Below are 14218 nucleotides of genomic sequence, written 5' to 3'. Positions count from 1 at the left end.
CTGTTAAAGTAGGACAGATTTACCTGATAATCTAAAATGCTAAACCCAAGTCCTTTGCTCCCTTTTTCCAGCTCAATGTGCTGAATATCAGCCTCCCACATGGCCAAAGGTCCTTGAACTTCCTCCACATCAGGCGCTGCCAGGACAGGATCCTCTGTCTCTGAGGATCCAATGAACTCACCAAGATCTACATGAGGCTAGAAAATAGATCAGACAGCTCTTATTTCAGAGGCTTAAGTTTAACAGATACACATACAAATACTACAAATAAAAGGGAGATTGCTAGCATCTGTTCAGAACAAACCCTCTCATGTAAGATTAGCAACTGCTTATCATGAAATCTTTAGGAATTAAAGTACCAATTATTGAAAGTTGTTAAACCAGAAGAAAAACCTAATTTGTAACAAACATGCTTGTAAAAATGCATGGCTCAATGGACTCCTATAAAAACATGCACAGCTCAGCAGCATGATCATGGGGGATTTTCATTTTTTAATCAGTACTGAATCATCATTGAAGGCAGGGAAAAAGTGTAAAGCTATTTATAATAGTAAAGAAAAACAATTCCTATGATTAAAAACTATTCAAAAAGAAAATGGGTATATAGAAAACTTTCATACTCTATGCAAACAAGGGTGCTGAAATGCTATGGGCTTGTACACATGATCATTTCATCAATAAATTAACATACATAGGCAAGTTTTAAAGCCTATCTCTATGATTTCTTACCTGTACTGCCTTAGCAATATTCTTAACCTCAGTTTCAGTTACACATCTTATATAATTTTTGAGGATCAAATGAGGTACATTTATATAAGCTCTAGCACAGAAATGGAGGTTCAAAATGTTAGCTTCTTTCAGCAAAAATAAAGTATACCTAGGTTAATTCATCTTTGTTCATCTGTGACAACATATCAAATTTAGGAAGGACATGCTGCTGCTGATACAATCCTATTCTGTATATCACTTTTCCTTTTAATTATTGAATAGCCTAAGACCATGGCTACATATATGGCCACCTGTTTTATTTTAAAATGCCACTAAAACTGTATAAAAAAAAAAGATGAATATGTTGTTGCTAGACTCTGAGTGCTACACAATTTGGAATTATTGTTCTCATTCTGTCCTATTCCAATCATCCAAGTGAATATTAAACTATGTACTTTAGTCCTCAAAGTTTTCTAATTCCACTATATGGATTCTTCATTCCAATAGCATCTCTCATACCTTAAATTAGATATGACTACACTTCAAATTCTGCAAGGTCCAAATCTTAACTTTAGATATCTATTCTAAGTCCTCAGAAAAGTTCAGGAACTCTATTTCTTAACATTTTGATGTGAACAGGAAAGAATAAGGGAATAGGAAAATGGATATCTGAGTTTCTGGGTATCACCAGATTATATCTGACATGCAGCATTGTAAATTTTTGACATTTTTAAAATGTGACTAGTAGCAAATAAGTAAAACCTATACACATAGAATAGTAAAAGCTATACACATAGATAACGTATCTATTTGTATTATAGCCATTCACTGAGCAGTTATGCTGGACAAGTTATATAAAAGTATCTCATACCACATATGTAGTATATAGTCACTATTTACATACTTATCTCTTCTGTAAAGTGTACCATCTACTACCATTATGCACTTAATATAATTCTCTGAGACATCATGGCTGACATTTTATAGAGGAGAAAACTGAAATTCCACAATATAAGGTAACTTGTACAATGTCACAGAACTGTAGGTCCAACCTAATTCAAACCCAAGTCTGTCTGACTCCAAGGTCTATCCTACAAGTCATGGGCTATGTGAACAAACAAAGTACACAAAAAGAAGTATTAGGAAAAAAAAGAAACTCCATTATGTCTACTCACAATAGTTTCATATTTGCAAATCAAATACCTTTTCAGTGAGTTCAATATCACATAAGTCCAGGCTATCTAATTCTGATTGGGAGGAGGGGGGCACAGTTCGGCGGCAGCACACCACTGTCACTTCTATTGGCAATTCTTTTAAAATATTCACCACATCTTGGTGACTTTCCCCAAGCAAAGTTATGCCATTCACCTGTGGAAAAGATAAGACATACAAAAATGAACATTTCAGCACAGGAATGCTACTTTGAAAGAGTTTTTTGTTAGATAAATAAAAATAATATGGTAATTACCACATCTCTGTATTAGGAGATACAGAATTAAACCTGCAGCAATGCAATTTAAAACATTTAATGAGAAAATTCAGATTTTTGTTGAAACTTTATCTTCTAAAATATTCAGAGAAAATTCACCAACTTTCATCCATATTTGTTCTGCAAGTGTAGTAATTTGGAAAAGTAGAGTTAATAAATATATTCCCAAGTGATAAAGAGAAAAAGAGAATGTCATTTTAAAAGCTCACATTTTATATCATTAAGTGAAAAATTAAAAATGGAAAATGATAAATACTGTATGCTAACATGTTTTAGAAAACGTGTATAAGGGAAAACATAGTCAAATTTTGTTATTTACTCATTAAACATATCTCGAATACACAGAAGCAAATACAAAAATGAAAACTGTTTGCAATAGAATAGGGAAGGGACTTTTCAATATACATTTTTATATTTTCTGTGTTCTAAAACATAAATGTGTTAACTACTCTAAAAAATTTAATAAATGTTTAAAAAGTTTTATAGTGCTCTGGATCTCAAAAACAAACAAAAAAACCTGGGCTTCACCTACAACATGGCAGAATAGAATTTGGGATCACCCCCTTCCTTAAAAACAACTGTAAAAAGATTAATATATGCTCATAGGAACATCCAAACACTCCATCCCATCAAAAAGTCCCAGGACTTCCCTAATAGCGTCTGGAGTTAAGGCTGGTGAAGGCTGAAGGGAAGGGGGTGGGGGGGAAGAGAAGTGGAACCTGACTGGGCTGGGTCAATCACCCAAACCATGTAGGAGACAACCTGTACCATTATGAAGCCCCCAGAGGCACTCTGCTGACACATAAGGGGAAACAGACCAGCCCAGGGCAGGGGGGATTCATAGAGTACAGGCCTAGCAACTAGAACACCATGGTCAATCAGCAGGGGCAATGAAAGGTCCCTCCTCTACATCCCCTCCCAGGAGAGAACAAAGAAACGCCAAGTTGAGCCAAGCTGGACTCCATAAAATGTCCAACAGTACAGTGAATGACTTGTAAGATAACTTATGAATCCTCTGGGAAGGCAAATGAGGAGTGCAGATACTGAAGCACTGCAGAAGCAGCAACAGAGGCAGGGGCAGGCAGCGATGGCCACAGCGAATGGCCATAGTGACAGGTCTACATGCCCCACCACACAGGCTGCATCACCTTCTGGCCAAGTGCAAGTTAGAACCAGACATGAGCCTGCTGTCCACATCTAATTCCTCTCACCAGGAAACTCAAGCTTCACAGATCACAACACTCAACAGAAAGGGGCAGCAGGGATGCAAGGTGAGATGTTTTCATAATCTGAGCACAGAAGACAGCCTGTTATGGAACAAAAGAGGAGGAGACAAAGACATCCAAATTTACTCCTCAAAGTGAGATCCAGCATTAAAGCCCAAACTGCCCTTCAGCCGCTACCTTACGCAACTCAGAGGAAAGCAAACAAATGAAACCCTAGGACCCCAAACACACACACACACACACACACACACACACACACAAATAAGGCACTACACATAAATAGGAATATATGAACACAACATGGAAAAGCAAAATGAAGACGAAGACATAAACCTGGGACAGAAAAGAAAGGCACTAAAGGACACAGGTTTAATTCTGTATTTCCTAATACAAAGTTGTGGTAAAACAGAGGACCTATCAGGTAAAGACTCCAAAAAAACAATATGAAAAATGCCAAATGTGCTATTGAAGGTCAGGTCAAAGGCAGATAGGGAGATACAAGATCTTAGAAAAATGGCCCAGGAACAAAGAGAGCTCTCAGAATGAAATGCAGACAAATTTAGAAAGCACTTTAAGTAAAAATAAACTGGCAAAAGAAAGTGTTTCAGATGTATAAGACTCAAATGAACAAATCATCTGCTTAGAGGAAGAGAATCAAGATAAAGGAAACATGAGGAAACTCTATGAGAAATTCAGATTCCACTGGAAGATGAAACTTAAGAATAATTGTGATCTTAGAAGGGAAAGAGGAAGAAGTGAGAGAAGACACTGTTCAAAAAAAAAAAAAAAAAAAAAGGTAACTGAGACTCTCCCAAATCTGAAGAATGAAATAATGTGGATGTCCAAGAAGCAGAGAGAAAATTCAAATTATCAAATTTAAAGGGACCTACTCTTAGCCATACCATTGTCAAATCACCAAAAATAAAAGATAAAGAAAAAAATTTCACAGGAAGCAAGAAAAAAATACATATAACTTACAAAGGCTCCCAATTAGGATTTCCCCAGACTTTAACGCACACACCCTCCAGGTAAAAAGAAAATGGAAGAGTTCACATTCCTAAAAAACAAGAACTGCAAACCAAGGATTCTCTATCCCACAAAATTATCATTCATACATGAAGCTGAAATAAAGGTTTTCCCAAGGAGAAGCTAATGGAGTTTACCACTACCAGCAGAGTCCTTCAGGAAATGCTGTAAGTAGTTTTTCTACTGGAAAAAATAAAACATAAATTCCTAATCAAAATGACAATAGCAATACAAGACCAGAAGCATGAGTAAGAATATTATGAGTCAACAACAAAACACAAAGGGGAAGGAAGAAACAGACAGAATCTATACAGTGAATTCAGATTCAATAGGAAGACTGAACCAGAATGAAATAAACAGTTTCAATTCACAGCTGCTGCAAACAAAGAAACAAAGAGAGCAAGAGCCCAGGACCAAAGGGCTTCACTTAGTGAGTTCTAACAAACCTATAAAGAGTATTTAATATCTGTCTTACACTCTTACAAAAAAAAAAAAAAAAAAAAAAAAACTGAAGAGGGAGAAAAACTCTCCAACGCATTCTAGGAGGCCAATATTACCCTGATCGCAAAACCAAAGATGGCACAAAAAAGGGAAATTATGGGCTAATATAGCTGGGAAACAAATATACAAAAATCTTCAACAAAATCATAGCAAACCAAATACAGCAACATATCAAGAGAATCACAAACCATGATCAAGTAATCTTCATCTCACGGATACAAGGCTGGCTCAACACACACAAATTGATCACTGTCATTCATTGGATCAACAAAAAGGAAGACAAAACCACATGATCGTCTCAACAGATACCAAAAAAGCATTTGACAAGATTCAACATCCACTGATGATAAAATAAAAAAAAAAAACCTAAAAAGTCGGAATAAATGAAATTTATCTAAACATTAGAAAAGCCGTATGTGACAAACACACAGTTGTCATCATACTCAATGGTGAAAAGTTGAAAGCAGTCCTACTAGGATTAGAAACAAGATGGATATTCACTACTACCACTGTTATTTAATGTAGTATTGGAAGTCCTAGACCAAGCAATTAAGCAAAAAAAAAAAAAAGGAAAAAAGAAAAAAAAGAACTGAAAGTGAAAGGGGAAGTTAAATGCCACTATTTGCAGGTCTTCCTGGTGGCCTAAAGGCTAAGTCTCAGTCTCAGTGCTATCACCACTGAAGCCTGAGTTCGATTCCCAGCCAGGGAGCTAACCCACATAACGCAGCATACCTCTCCGGTCTAGCCCAATGCTCCCCTCAGCAGTGTATTTCAGTAGACCCGTCTGTTCTGCTCCCCACTCTGTCTCTGGTGAATCTGCTCCCCCCCCCACACCTTTGGCCTATGCCCCAGTTCTTACATGCATGCATAAATAAAAATAAATCTTCAAAAAAAAGTCACTATTTGCAGGTGACATGTTACTACACTTAGAGACACCAAAAGGCTACAAAAAATCTTCTAGAAATAATTAATAGAGTGGCAGGATACAAAATCAATACACAAAAATCTGTGGCATTTCATATGAAAAAATGTATGTATCAGTGATATTTCATATGCAAACAATGTATCAGAAGAAAGGGAAATAATGAAATAAAGGGAACCATTTACAAACACACCAAAAAGAATGAAATGCATGAGAATAAATTTAATGAAGGAGGAAAAAGACCTGTTTATTAAAAACTATAACACTCTGTTAAAGAAATAAGACAAAGAAATGTGAAGATAGCCCATGTCCACAGATTGGAAGAATTATCATCATTAAAATGGTTATATTACCCAAAGCAACTTATAGATTCCATGTAATATCTATCCATATATTAATGAATTCTTCTAAGGAAAAACACCAATTACCAACTTTTTATGAAAACATGAACGCTTTTACACAATCCAACAATAAACAACAATTAAAAAAAAATGAGCAAAGGGCCTAAATAGACATATGTTTTTAAGCAGACATTCAGATAGCCTACAGATATATGAAGAATTATTTAACTTCACTTATTACAAGAGAAACTAAATTAAAATCACATTGAGATATCACTTCACCCTGTGAGTATGGCCCAAATAAAAAAGAATGGAATCAACAGACATTGGAAAGGTTGAATACAAAAGAAACTCTTATCTGCTGTTGGTTGAATGAAAGTTGGTGCAGCCACTGTAGATAGTGTTATGGAAATTTCTTAAGAAAATAAAAATGGAAATTCTGTATGATCCAGCAATACTTACATTAGGTATTAATGCAAATAATATGAAAATTCTAATACAAAAAGATTTAACTGTGCCTACATACATATCAGGACTGTCCTGATATGTCCACTATTGCCAAGTCATGGAGCCAAACATGTGCCCTTCAACAGATGAGTGAATAAAGAAATCTGGGAATGTATACTCAGTGGAATACCATACCACAATGAAAAAGATGAAGTATGGCATATGGGACAAAAATGAATGTACCTCGAGGAGATTGTTAAGCAATATAAGTCAAAGAGTGAATGACAGGGAACAGATGGTTTCACTCATCTGTAGAATATACACAAGCAAAATATTATAGGAATAAATCTTGAACTCAGTAAAAGAAAATAATGATTATCAGAAGGGATGGACAGAAGAAAGAGGCAGTAGGGAAGGGAGGCAGATGGGATATGTGTGCAGGTGATTTCAAGGAAGGTGAGTAGAAATGTGTACATATGGAAAAATAAGTATGTCAAAAAGAAATATATCATAAAAATCCTCCAATGGTGGGGGGAGGGAGACCCTGCATGGAATTTGGTTTACATCAATGCACATACATACACAAAAATTCTGCTTTATATGGATTATTTGTACCTTTATATGGATTATTTATACCTCTCACTCACGTACCCTTTGGAGTGGAAAGTGAATATGACAACTTACTTATTCATCACATTAAGCCTCTTGTAGCATTCAAGAGCTTTATTTAAGGGGTTTGGAGATGGCATAGCTCCTTACTTCTAAAAGTTCATCTCCACTGAAAAGCTTCCCGCTGTGTCCAACAGGACCTTCTGGTAGAACAGATCGGATAAAATGATGCCCCACGGTTGCTTCCAGACTTATCCCCAACCCACTGTTTTCACTGAACTTGCTCACATGCGCCACCTGAAAGGAGAAACATCATCATAATTCTAATAATTTTCTTTTAGTACTTTTATAACATATGTATTTAACAAAATGCTCAACTTCCTCACAAAAGCTTCAAAAATTTTATTGTAAAGATGCAAAGTTTGGGAGCTTCATCTTTGAAAGGTATTTGAAAGGGTATTGATGTCTCAGTTTCATGAACTACCATAAACCATATGGGTGCAGTCAGCTACAAGCACCCAAGACACTTTGCAGTTCCCACAGATGTTTCTAACAAATGGAGGATAGTCACAACTACCACAGATAAATACAAGGGGCTAATTTCAAGCAACACTATAGAAAAGGAACCACACTTAGCACTTACTACTGTGCTAACCCTTAGAGAAGTAGTTGCTATCATTTGCATCTCATAAACAGAGCTAGTTTCCAACCCTATTTCCTAAATTAGGAAAATGAAGTTTAAAGAAGTGACTTTAACCAGGGTCATGCAGAGAAAGAGTTTTGAACCTAAGCAGTCTGAACTTTCTCCAAACTGAATTAATTTTTTTATACCTGACTCTGTACATTAAGTTCTAAAAAAAAAAAAAAAAAAGTCCTAGGCATTTGCTACTTCTCTAGGATTCTTTAGGATGGTCATCTTTATTACTGTAATGAACTTTCTACTCTCAAATACAGCTACAAGTTGGAAAGATAAGGTGGTAAGCTAACCTACCACTATTTCATAATTAATTCCCACAATCCTTTGCCACTTTGCCAGCAAAGCAGACTCCTGTTTTATATCTTCTGCCTCTTCAATCTCAGCTGACAGCAATGGATACCCTGAAAAATCATCAACAAAATTAAGTTAGTGACAAACTACAAAAGCGTCCCTTTCATAAACTTTGGAACATTGTAATCAGAACTTGTCTATCACAGAAGTCATGCTCTTCATCCAACATGAGTTACTCATTTCTCTACATATTCTAATAATTTTTTAAAGATTTATTTATTTATATATACCGGCAGTGGGTACAGTCAGAAGCGCGGGAGGATGAGTGAATTCACTAGAGTCAGAGCAGGGCGCAGGACAGACTGACAAAATACACTGCAGAGGGGAGCAGCAGGTGCAGCAGGAGAGGTCTGCGTGCCATGTGGGATCCTCACCAGGTGGCTGGGGATCGAACCGGCACTGCAGAGGCTGTGGGCAGCTTCCCAACACAATGCTCAACCACTGTGCCACCGGGGAGGCCCTACATATTCTAATAATTTAATTTAGCATGCTATCATTTGTATGTCAGCACTATTCTAAAAGATTCCTTTTTTTTTAAAGATTTATGTATGCATACAAGAACTGGGGTACAGGCCAGATAGAGTGGGGAACAGAACATGCAGATCTACTGAAATACACTGCTGAGGGGAGCAGCACGGAAGACAGGAGAGGTCTGCTGCGCCACGTGGGTCACCTCCCTGGCGGGGGATTGAACTCATGCTGAAGAGGCTGTGGACAGCTTCATAGTGTTAAACCCCTTGCACCATCAGGGAGGCCCTAAAAGATCCCTTTTGAATCTTAACTATATTTCTATTAAAACATCTGATATTATCTAACTTTTTTTAAAATGAGTGAGGACTCTGAGTCACTACAAGATTCATTTGTTTTTTTTTTTTTGTTTTAGTTGCCCTTTTTTTTTTTTTTTTGGTTATAGTAAAAAAAACCACACAGCCTTCTATGTTATTTTTATTACTTTTATTGTCATTTGGTTCTATGAAGTAAAAAAAAAAAAAAAAAAGACTGCACTATACCTAAGCAAAACAAACTGAATTAACAACATATGCAACTCATAAGAAAATATAAAGAAAACAGAAAAAACTGTGGTTGTATATTAGATAAAAGCCTGAATTAGAATGCCACTAATTGGAAAATGGGAGATGGGGGGTATTTAGAAAATAAAATCACTAAACATTTACATAAACAATTTTACATGCTTACCTAATATAATGGGATGAATAAATTGTACTGGAGAACTATTGGTGCTTTAGCAGTGGGTGTGGTGCAGTAACATACATCTGAAGAGCTGTGATTCTACACCTCTGAATCATATACAAAGTTGTAAACCAATGTCACCACCATTTAAAAAAAAGCCTAACTAAAATAAAAACTGGTTAAGAATTTTTCTATTCAGTTAACTGTTCATTTATTTTTATTGAAGTAGCACTGGTTTATAAGGTTGTTTGTCATTCATAGGTTTAGAATCACACCTAATCAGATGTATGATACCATACCACACCCACTGCTAAGGCATCCATAGTCCTCTATAATATTTTAAATCAAATTCAAAGATTTCCACTTTGCCTCATAATCTTTTAAGAAAATCTCTTTAACTCTTCAAATTAATTTTTAATATCATTTTTGGTATTCAAATTCAAATTTAAAGAGCATTCCAAATTCAGATTTCTCATTAGCTATCTCCTCTTTACTGGGAATTAATGAACTTTCACTCCAGGGCTACTTGGCAAATTTCTTATGCCTTAAATAAATTTTGTCTGTCTCCACAAGAAACTAGAAATAAATAAATAAATATATATATATATATATATTAGAGACTAGCCCCCCAAAATAAGTGTTTTCCTCTTCAAAAGTAAATTCAGTTAGGAGAAGGATGCAGGGCTAAACAAAAATTCTAAGATATCTCTAACCCTAATGAGGATTAGAAAGAGAAGAGTAGCTCAGAGTCCCTCTTCCTCCCACAACCCCTGATTTTGTTGCGTTTATATAACTGGGCAGTGACTCAAGCAATATGGAATTTTAAAGGGAGAAACTGGGGAATCTGAAAACTGCTGATGAAGTTAACCTGACATCTGTATTCCTCCAACCAACCCACAGTCACATAACCCTCCCTCTCCTTTCCCAGCTCTCCTAAGATATGAATATTTTAACAATCAAAATGTTCAGTTTTCTCATCTTACTATCAAGTCAAATGACTTGTTCACACTTACATGATAATTCAGATTTGTGTGGAAGAGGCAATGAACTCCTCTTATTTCCTGTTTGAGGACCAGCTTTGGGGTAGATGCATTAAAATCACTTGCAATTTTTTCCTTCAGTTAAATTTATTTGAAAAAGATTTTACGGCTTCTGATTCTAAGTCTAGAACCTCTCCCACCCATACTCCCACACACATATGCACATTTACCAAAGTCAAATAAATGTTTCTGAGCCTTTAGGAAGATGTCCTGTACTCATCCCCATAGACTCTCAAGTTTCATGCTTTGAAACATTTTTATCCTTTCCTACTATGCTAGGTATCCACTAAATAATTTCTTCAGCTATTATGGTAGAAATGGCAAAATGCTATTAACCCATATGAATTTTACACATCTCACTTCTGGGCTATCACTGGAAACACAAATAATCCTTTAAAATAATAAAAGAAAATCAAAATTTTGAGCAAAAAAAAAAACATGAATAATGAAGGAGATGCTTTAGAGAATTAGGAAGCGTTAATAATAGTACCTAGTAAAGGGCAGAATTTGCATGAAGAGAAGTCAATCTTGGACTGCAATGTTCAGTGGATTTAAATTACCAAAACCTCTAAAGTAATCTGACACATAAGGGAAACACACAATCTAAAAAGACTGTAGTAGGGCCTCCCCTGGTGGCACAGCGGTTGACGAAGCTGCCTGCAGCCTCTGCAGCTCTGGTTCGATCCCTGGCCACTGGCGAGGGACTCACATGGCGCAACAGACCTCTCCTGCTGCGCCCACTGCTCCCCTCAGCAGTGTACTTCATCAGTCTGCCTGTTATGTTCCCCGCTCTGGCTCTGGTGAATTCTCACACCCTCCTGCGCTTCTGACTGTACCCAGTGCTTGTATAAATAAATAAATCTTTTTAAAAAAAAATAAAAAGACTGTAGTAACTGGCTTAATAACATGTTAAAATGATGCTGCTATAAAATTTTTAAATAGCTTGGAGGATTCTAGGTTATAATAATGAAAGACATCTTAGGGGTTTAATAATTTGGAAAATTTCTTTCTAATTCAACATCTTAATATTAAAATTTACAACTTTTGAAATTTTTAGAAGTGAGGAAAAACTTTCCCAAAACCTCAGAGTTTCATTCCTAAGAGTTTATACTTTCAATCTCCAGTGTTTATTTTTAAATGTTTTATAATTTTATTACTGTTTGCTCAATAAGGTAGAGACACATGACTACACAGGAATAAAGGAACTGAATGAAAATAATTGATTTTAGCAACCCCTAAAGGCTTCCAATTTCATATGCATATTTCATATACATATGAAAAGACTGAGGAAAATATTCCAAATAAAATGAACTATTTTGATCTACTAAATTAATAACATCTAGGGGCCTCCCTGGTAGCAGAAGGGGTTAAGACACAACCTATGACATAGCTGTCTGCAGCCACTGTAGCACGAGTTCAATCCCTAGCCAGCCAGGGAGAAACCCACATGGTGCAGCAGACCTCTCCTGACTTTCCCACTGCTCCCTTCAGCAGTGTACTTCTGTCATTCTACCTGTTCTGTTCCCCACTCTGTCTCTGGTGAATCATCTCACCCCCCACACCTCTGGCCTGTATCCCATTTCTTGTATGCATAAACAAATAAATAAATATAAATTAATTAATAACATTAATAACATTAATTATAAGGATTTAAGAACTTTTAAAAATTCTTTAAGTAATTTGTTATATTCATAGAAACAATTATATTTGAAAAGTTCTGTCTAAAAAATGAAAAAAAAAGATAAACTGGGTACAGGTTTTTACCTTCTTCTTCAATTGGTAATATGCTGGTGTTTCTCCTCAAAGATAAAGAATCTTCATCTTTTTCTGAAATATAAGAATAGCTCATAGTTACTTTTTTTTTTTTTTGGGTGGGACCCTCGCCGGTGGCTGGGGATCGAACTGGCGCTGCAGAGGCTGCGGGCATCCTCGCAACCCAGTGCTCAACCGCTGTGCCACCAGGGGAGGCCCTCATAGTTACATTTTTAATATAAGCAAGCAGTTGAATTTTTCCAAACCCACTGCATTTATATAAACCCTACCCTGAAAGTTTGTATTTTGTATGTAGACTTTTCAATAACCATATGTGCTTAAGAAAAGTTCATTAATGGGAAAAAGTATAAATATCTCCTTTGATTTGCCTCCTGTATCCTAGAACTGCAATAACTACTACATGGCATAAATTACAAAATGATCAGTTTGAGAAGTGAAGCAGCATTTTTATGCCAACAACCTTTCATCTATGCACCCTTACATCAGTGAGTTACATGGAGATGTCAGTAATTTTCAGACATACTCATGCACAAAGAGCTTACGAAAAACATTTTAAATGTGAAATTAAAGTTGATTCCTTCAAGGATAGGTTGGGTATTCAGAGACACCACAGGACTCACATAAATAAACTAATGTTCCCATCTCCTGAAAGAGGAAACATTGCAGTGAAATAAAAAACTGGCCTGAGACAGAAAGGTAAATGACTATGCACGATTCCAACAGAGAAATGGTGATTGAATAAGATAGGAAGAAATATGATTTATTCAGATGTTCATTTCTACAGTTAATGGTCACACTGTTGGTTCCAGTTAATCCCAACTTCATTAAATTTCCATTTTCTTGATCACTAATAGACATTTAAGAGTAGAAATCATTTTTTAAATAAATTATTTGAGAAGGAAGAAAAAAAACTTAATGACATGAATGTGTAACTAAGCAGATTAACCTGGCATTACCTTTGCTTATGCTGGTATCAACAGGAGACAAAACCACCTCTTTTGTGACTTCCTCCCTTGATGGGAGCTCAGCTTCTTGCTTCATTCCTCTCCTCATCAGTGTCAGGTGCACAGTTTGTCCTGTGTGTCTCAACACCTCTACTGCCTGTTGATTGGTAAAACCCTGCAGGTTTGTGCCATCTACCTGTGATAAAAACATGTTTTTTTTTAAATGGATATTTGTATTACCAATTCACCAAATGCATGTTTATTGCTTGTTAGTATGAAAAGAATGGAGAATAAGTACTTCCCTAATTGGAGAATGGGCATGATGATACTCTAATACCTGTTTAGAGATTAGCTTATTTTCACTAGAATCACTCAGGAGGGTTTCATTTAATATAAATTATAGCATCCCATTTCTAGAAATTGTAAGTCAACAATCTATGGTAAGGGCCAAGCTTCTATACCTTTTAAACCATTCTTTTATATTTCTCAGGTGATCCTGATGTACACAAATATACATATTACAAAGTCATATTTATATTGACTTTAAAAGGGAAAGACAACAAAATTGTCTTTATATCTTTCTTTTCAAAGAGTGTATGATTTTCCATCTTCTCCAGCTCAGAAATAACACTACATTTGAAATGCCACTGTGATCATTCCAAATTTACATCATCTTATCTCCCCAGCATTGCTTCCATAGAACATTCCTCAAGATAATACTCCAAATTTTCAACAAAGCTTAGAAAGGCATGTATCAACGGCCCTTACTTTCCATCACCATCCATCCTGAATAATGCTACCTATCACTCTTGTCCTCTAATTCCAGGGAGCTCATTCCAATTCTTTCATCCTGCAATGATTCCCTCAGCCATAGGGTCCCCCAAAAGTTATGTCCCTCAGTGTAGTTCCTTGATAGCCCATTCCAGTAAGTGCTACTTTCATTTGTTCATGTA

General features: G+C 36.0%; 1 protein-coding gene across 1 annotated transcript in view; it reads right to left on the bottom strand.

The window, feature by feature from the left end:
• Window positions 1-14218, bottom strand: part of MPDZ (multiple PDZ domain crumbs cell polarity complex component) — a gene marked incomplete at both ends in the record, with an annotated part of 141580 nt that overhangs the window by 81015 nt on the left and 46347 nt on the right. The window contains 6 exons of the mRNA XM_084237770.1: window positions 24-197; window positions 1912-2076; window positions 7420-7566; window positions 8261-8367; window positions 12313-12375; window positions 13278-13461. Of these exons, the coding sequence (XP_084093896.1) occupies window positions 24-197; window positions 1912-2076; window positions 7420-7566; window positions 8261-8367; window positions 12313-12375; window positions 13278-13461 (840 nt within the window). The remainder of the gene's footprint in view (window positions 1-23; window positions 198-1911; window positions 2077-7419; window positions 7567-8260; window positions 8368-12312; window positions 12376-13277; window positions 13462-14218) is intronic.

This window comes from Talpa europaea (assembly GCF_964194135.1).
Source record: "Talpa europaea genome assembly, chromosome: 7".
NCBI lineage: Eukaryota > Metazoa > Chordata > Mammalia > Eulipotyphla > Talpidae > Talpa > Talpa europaea.
The sequence above is the reverse complement of the archived record's forward strand: the minus strand, read 5'-3'. Positions and strand labels throughout refer to the sequence as shown.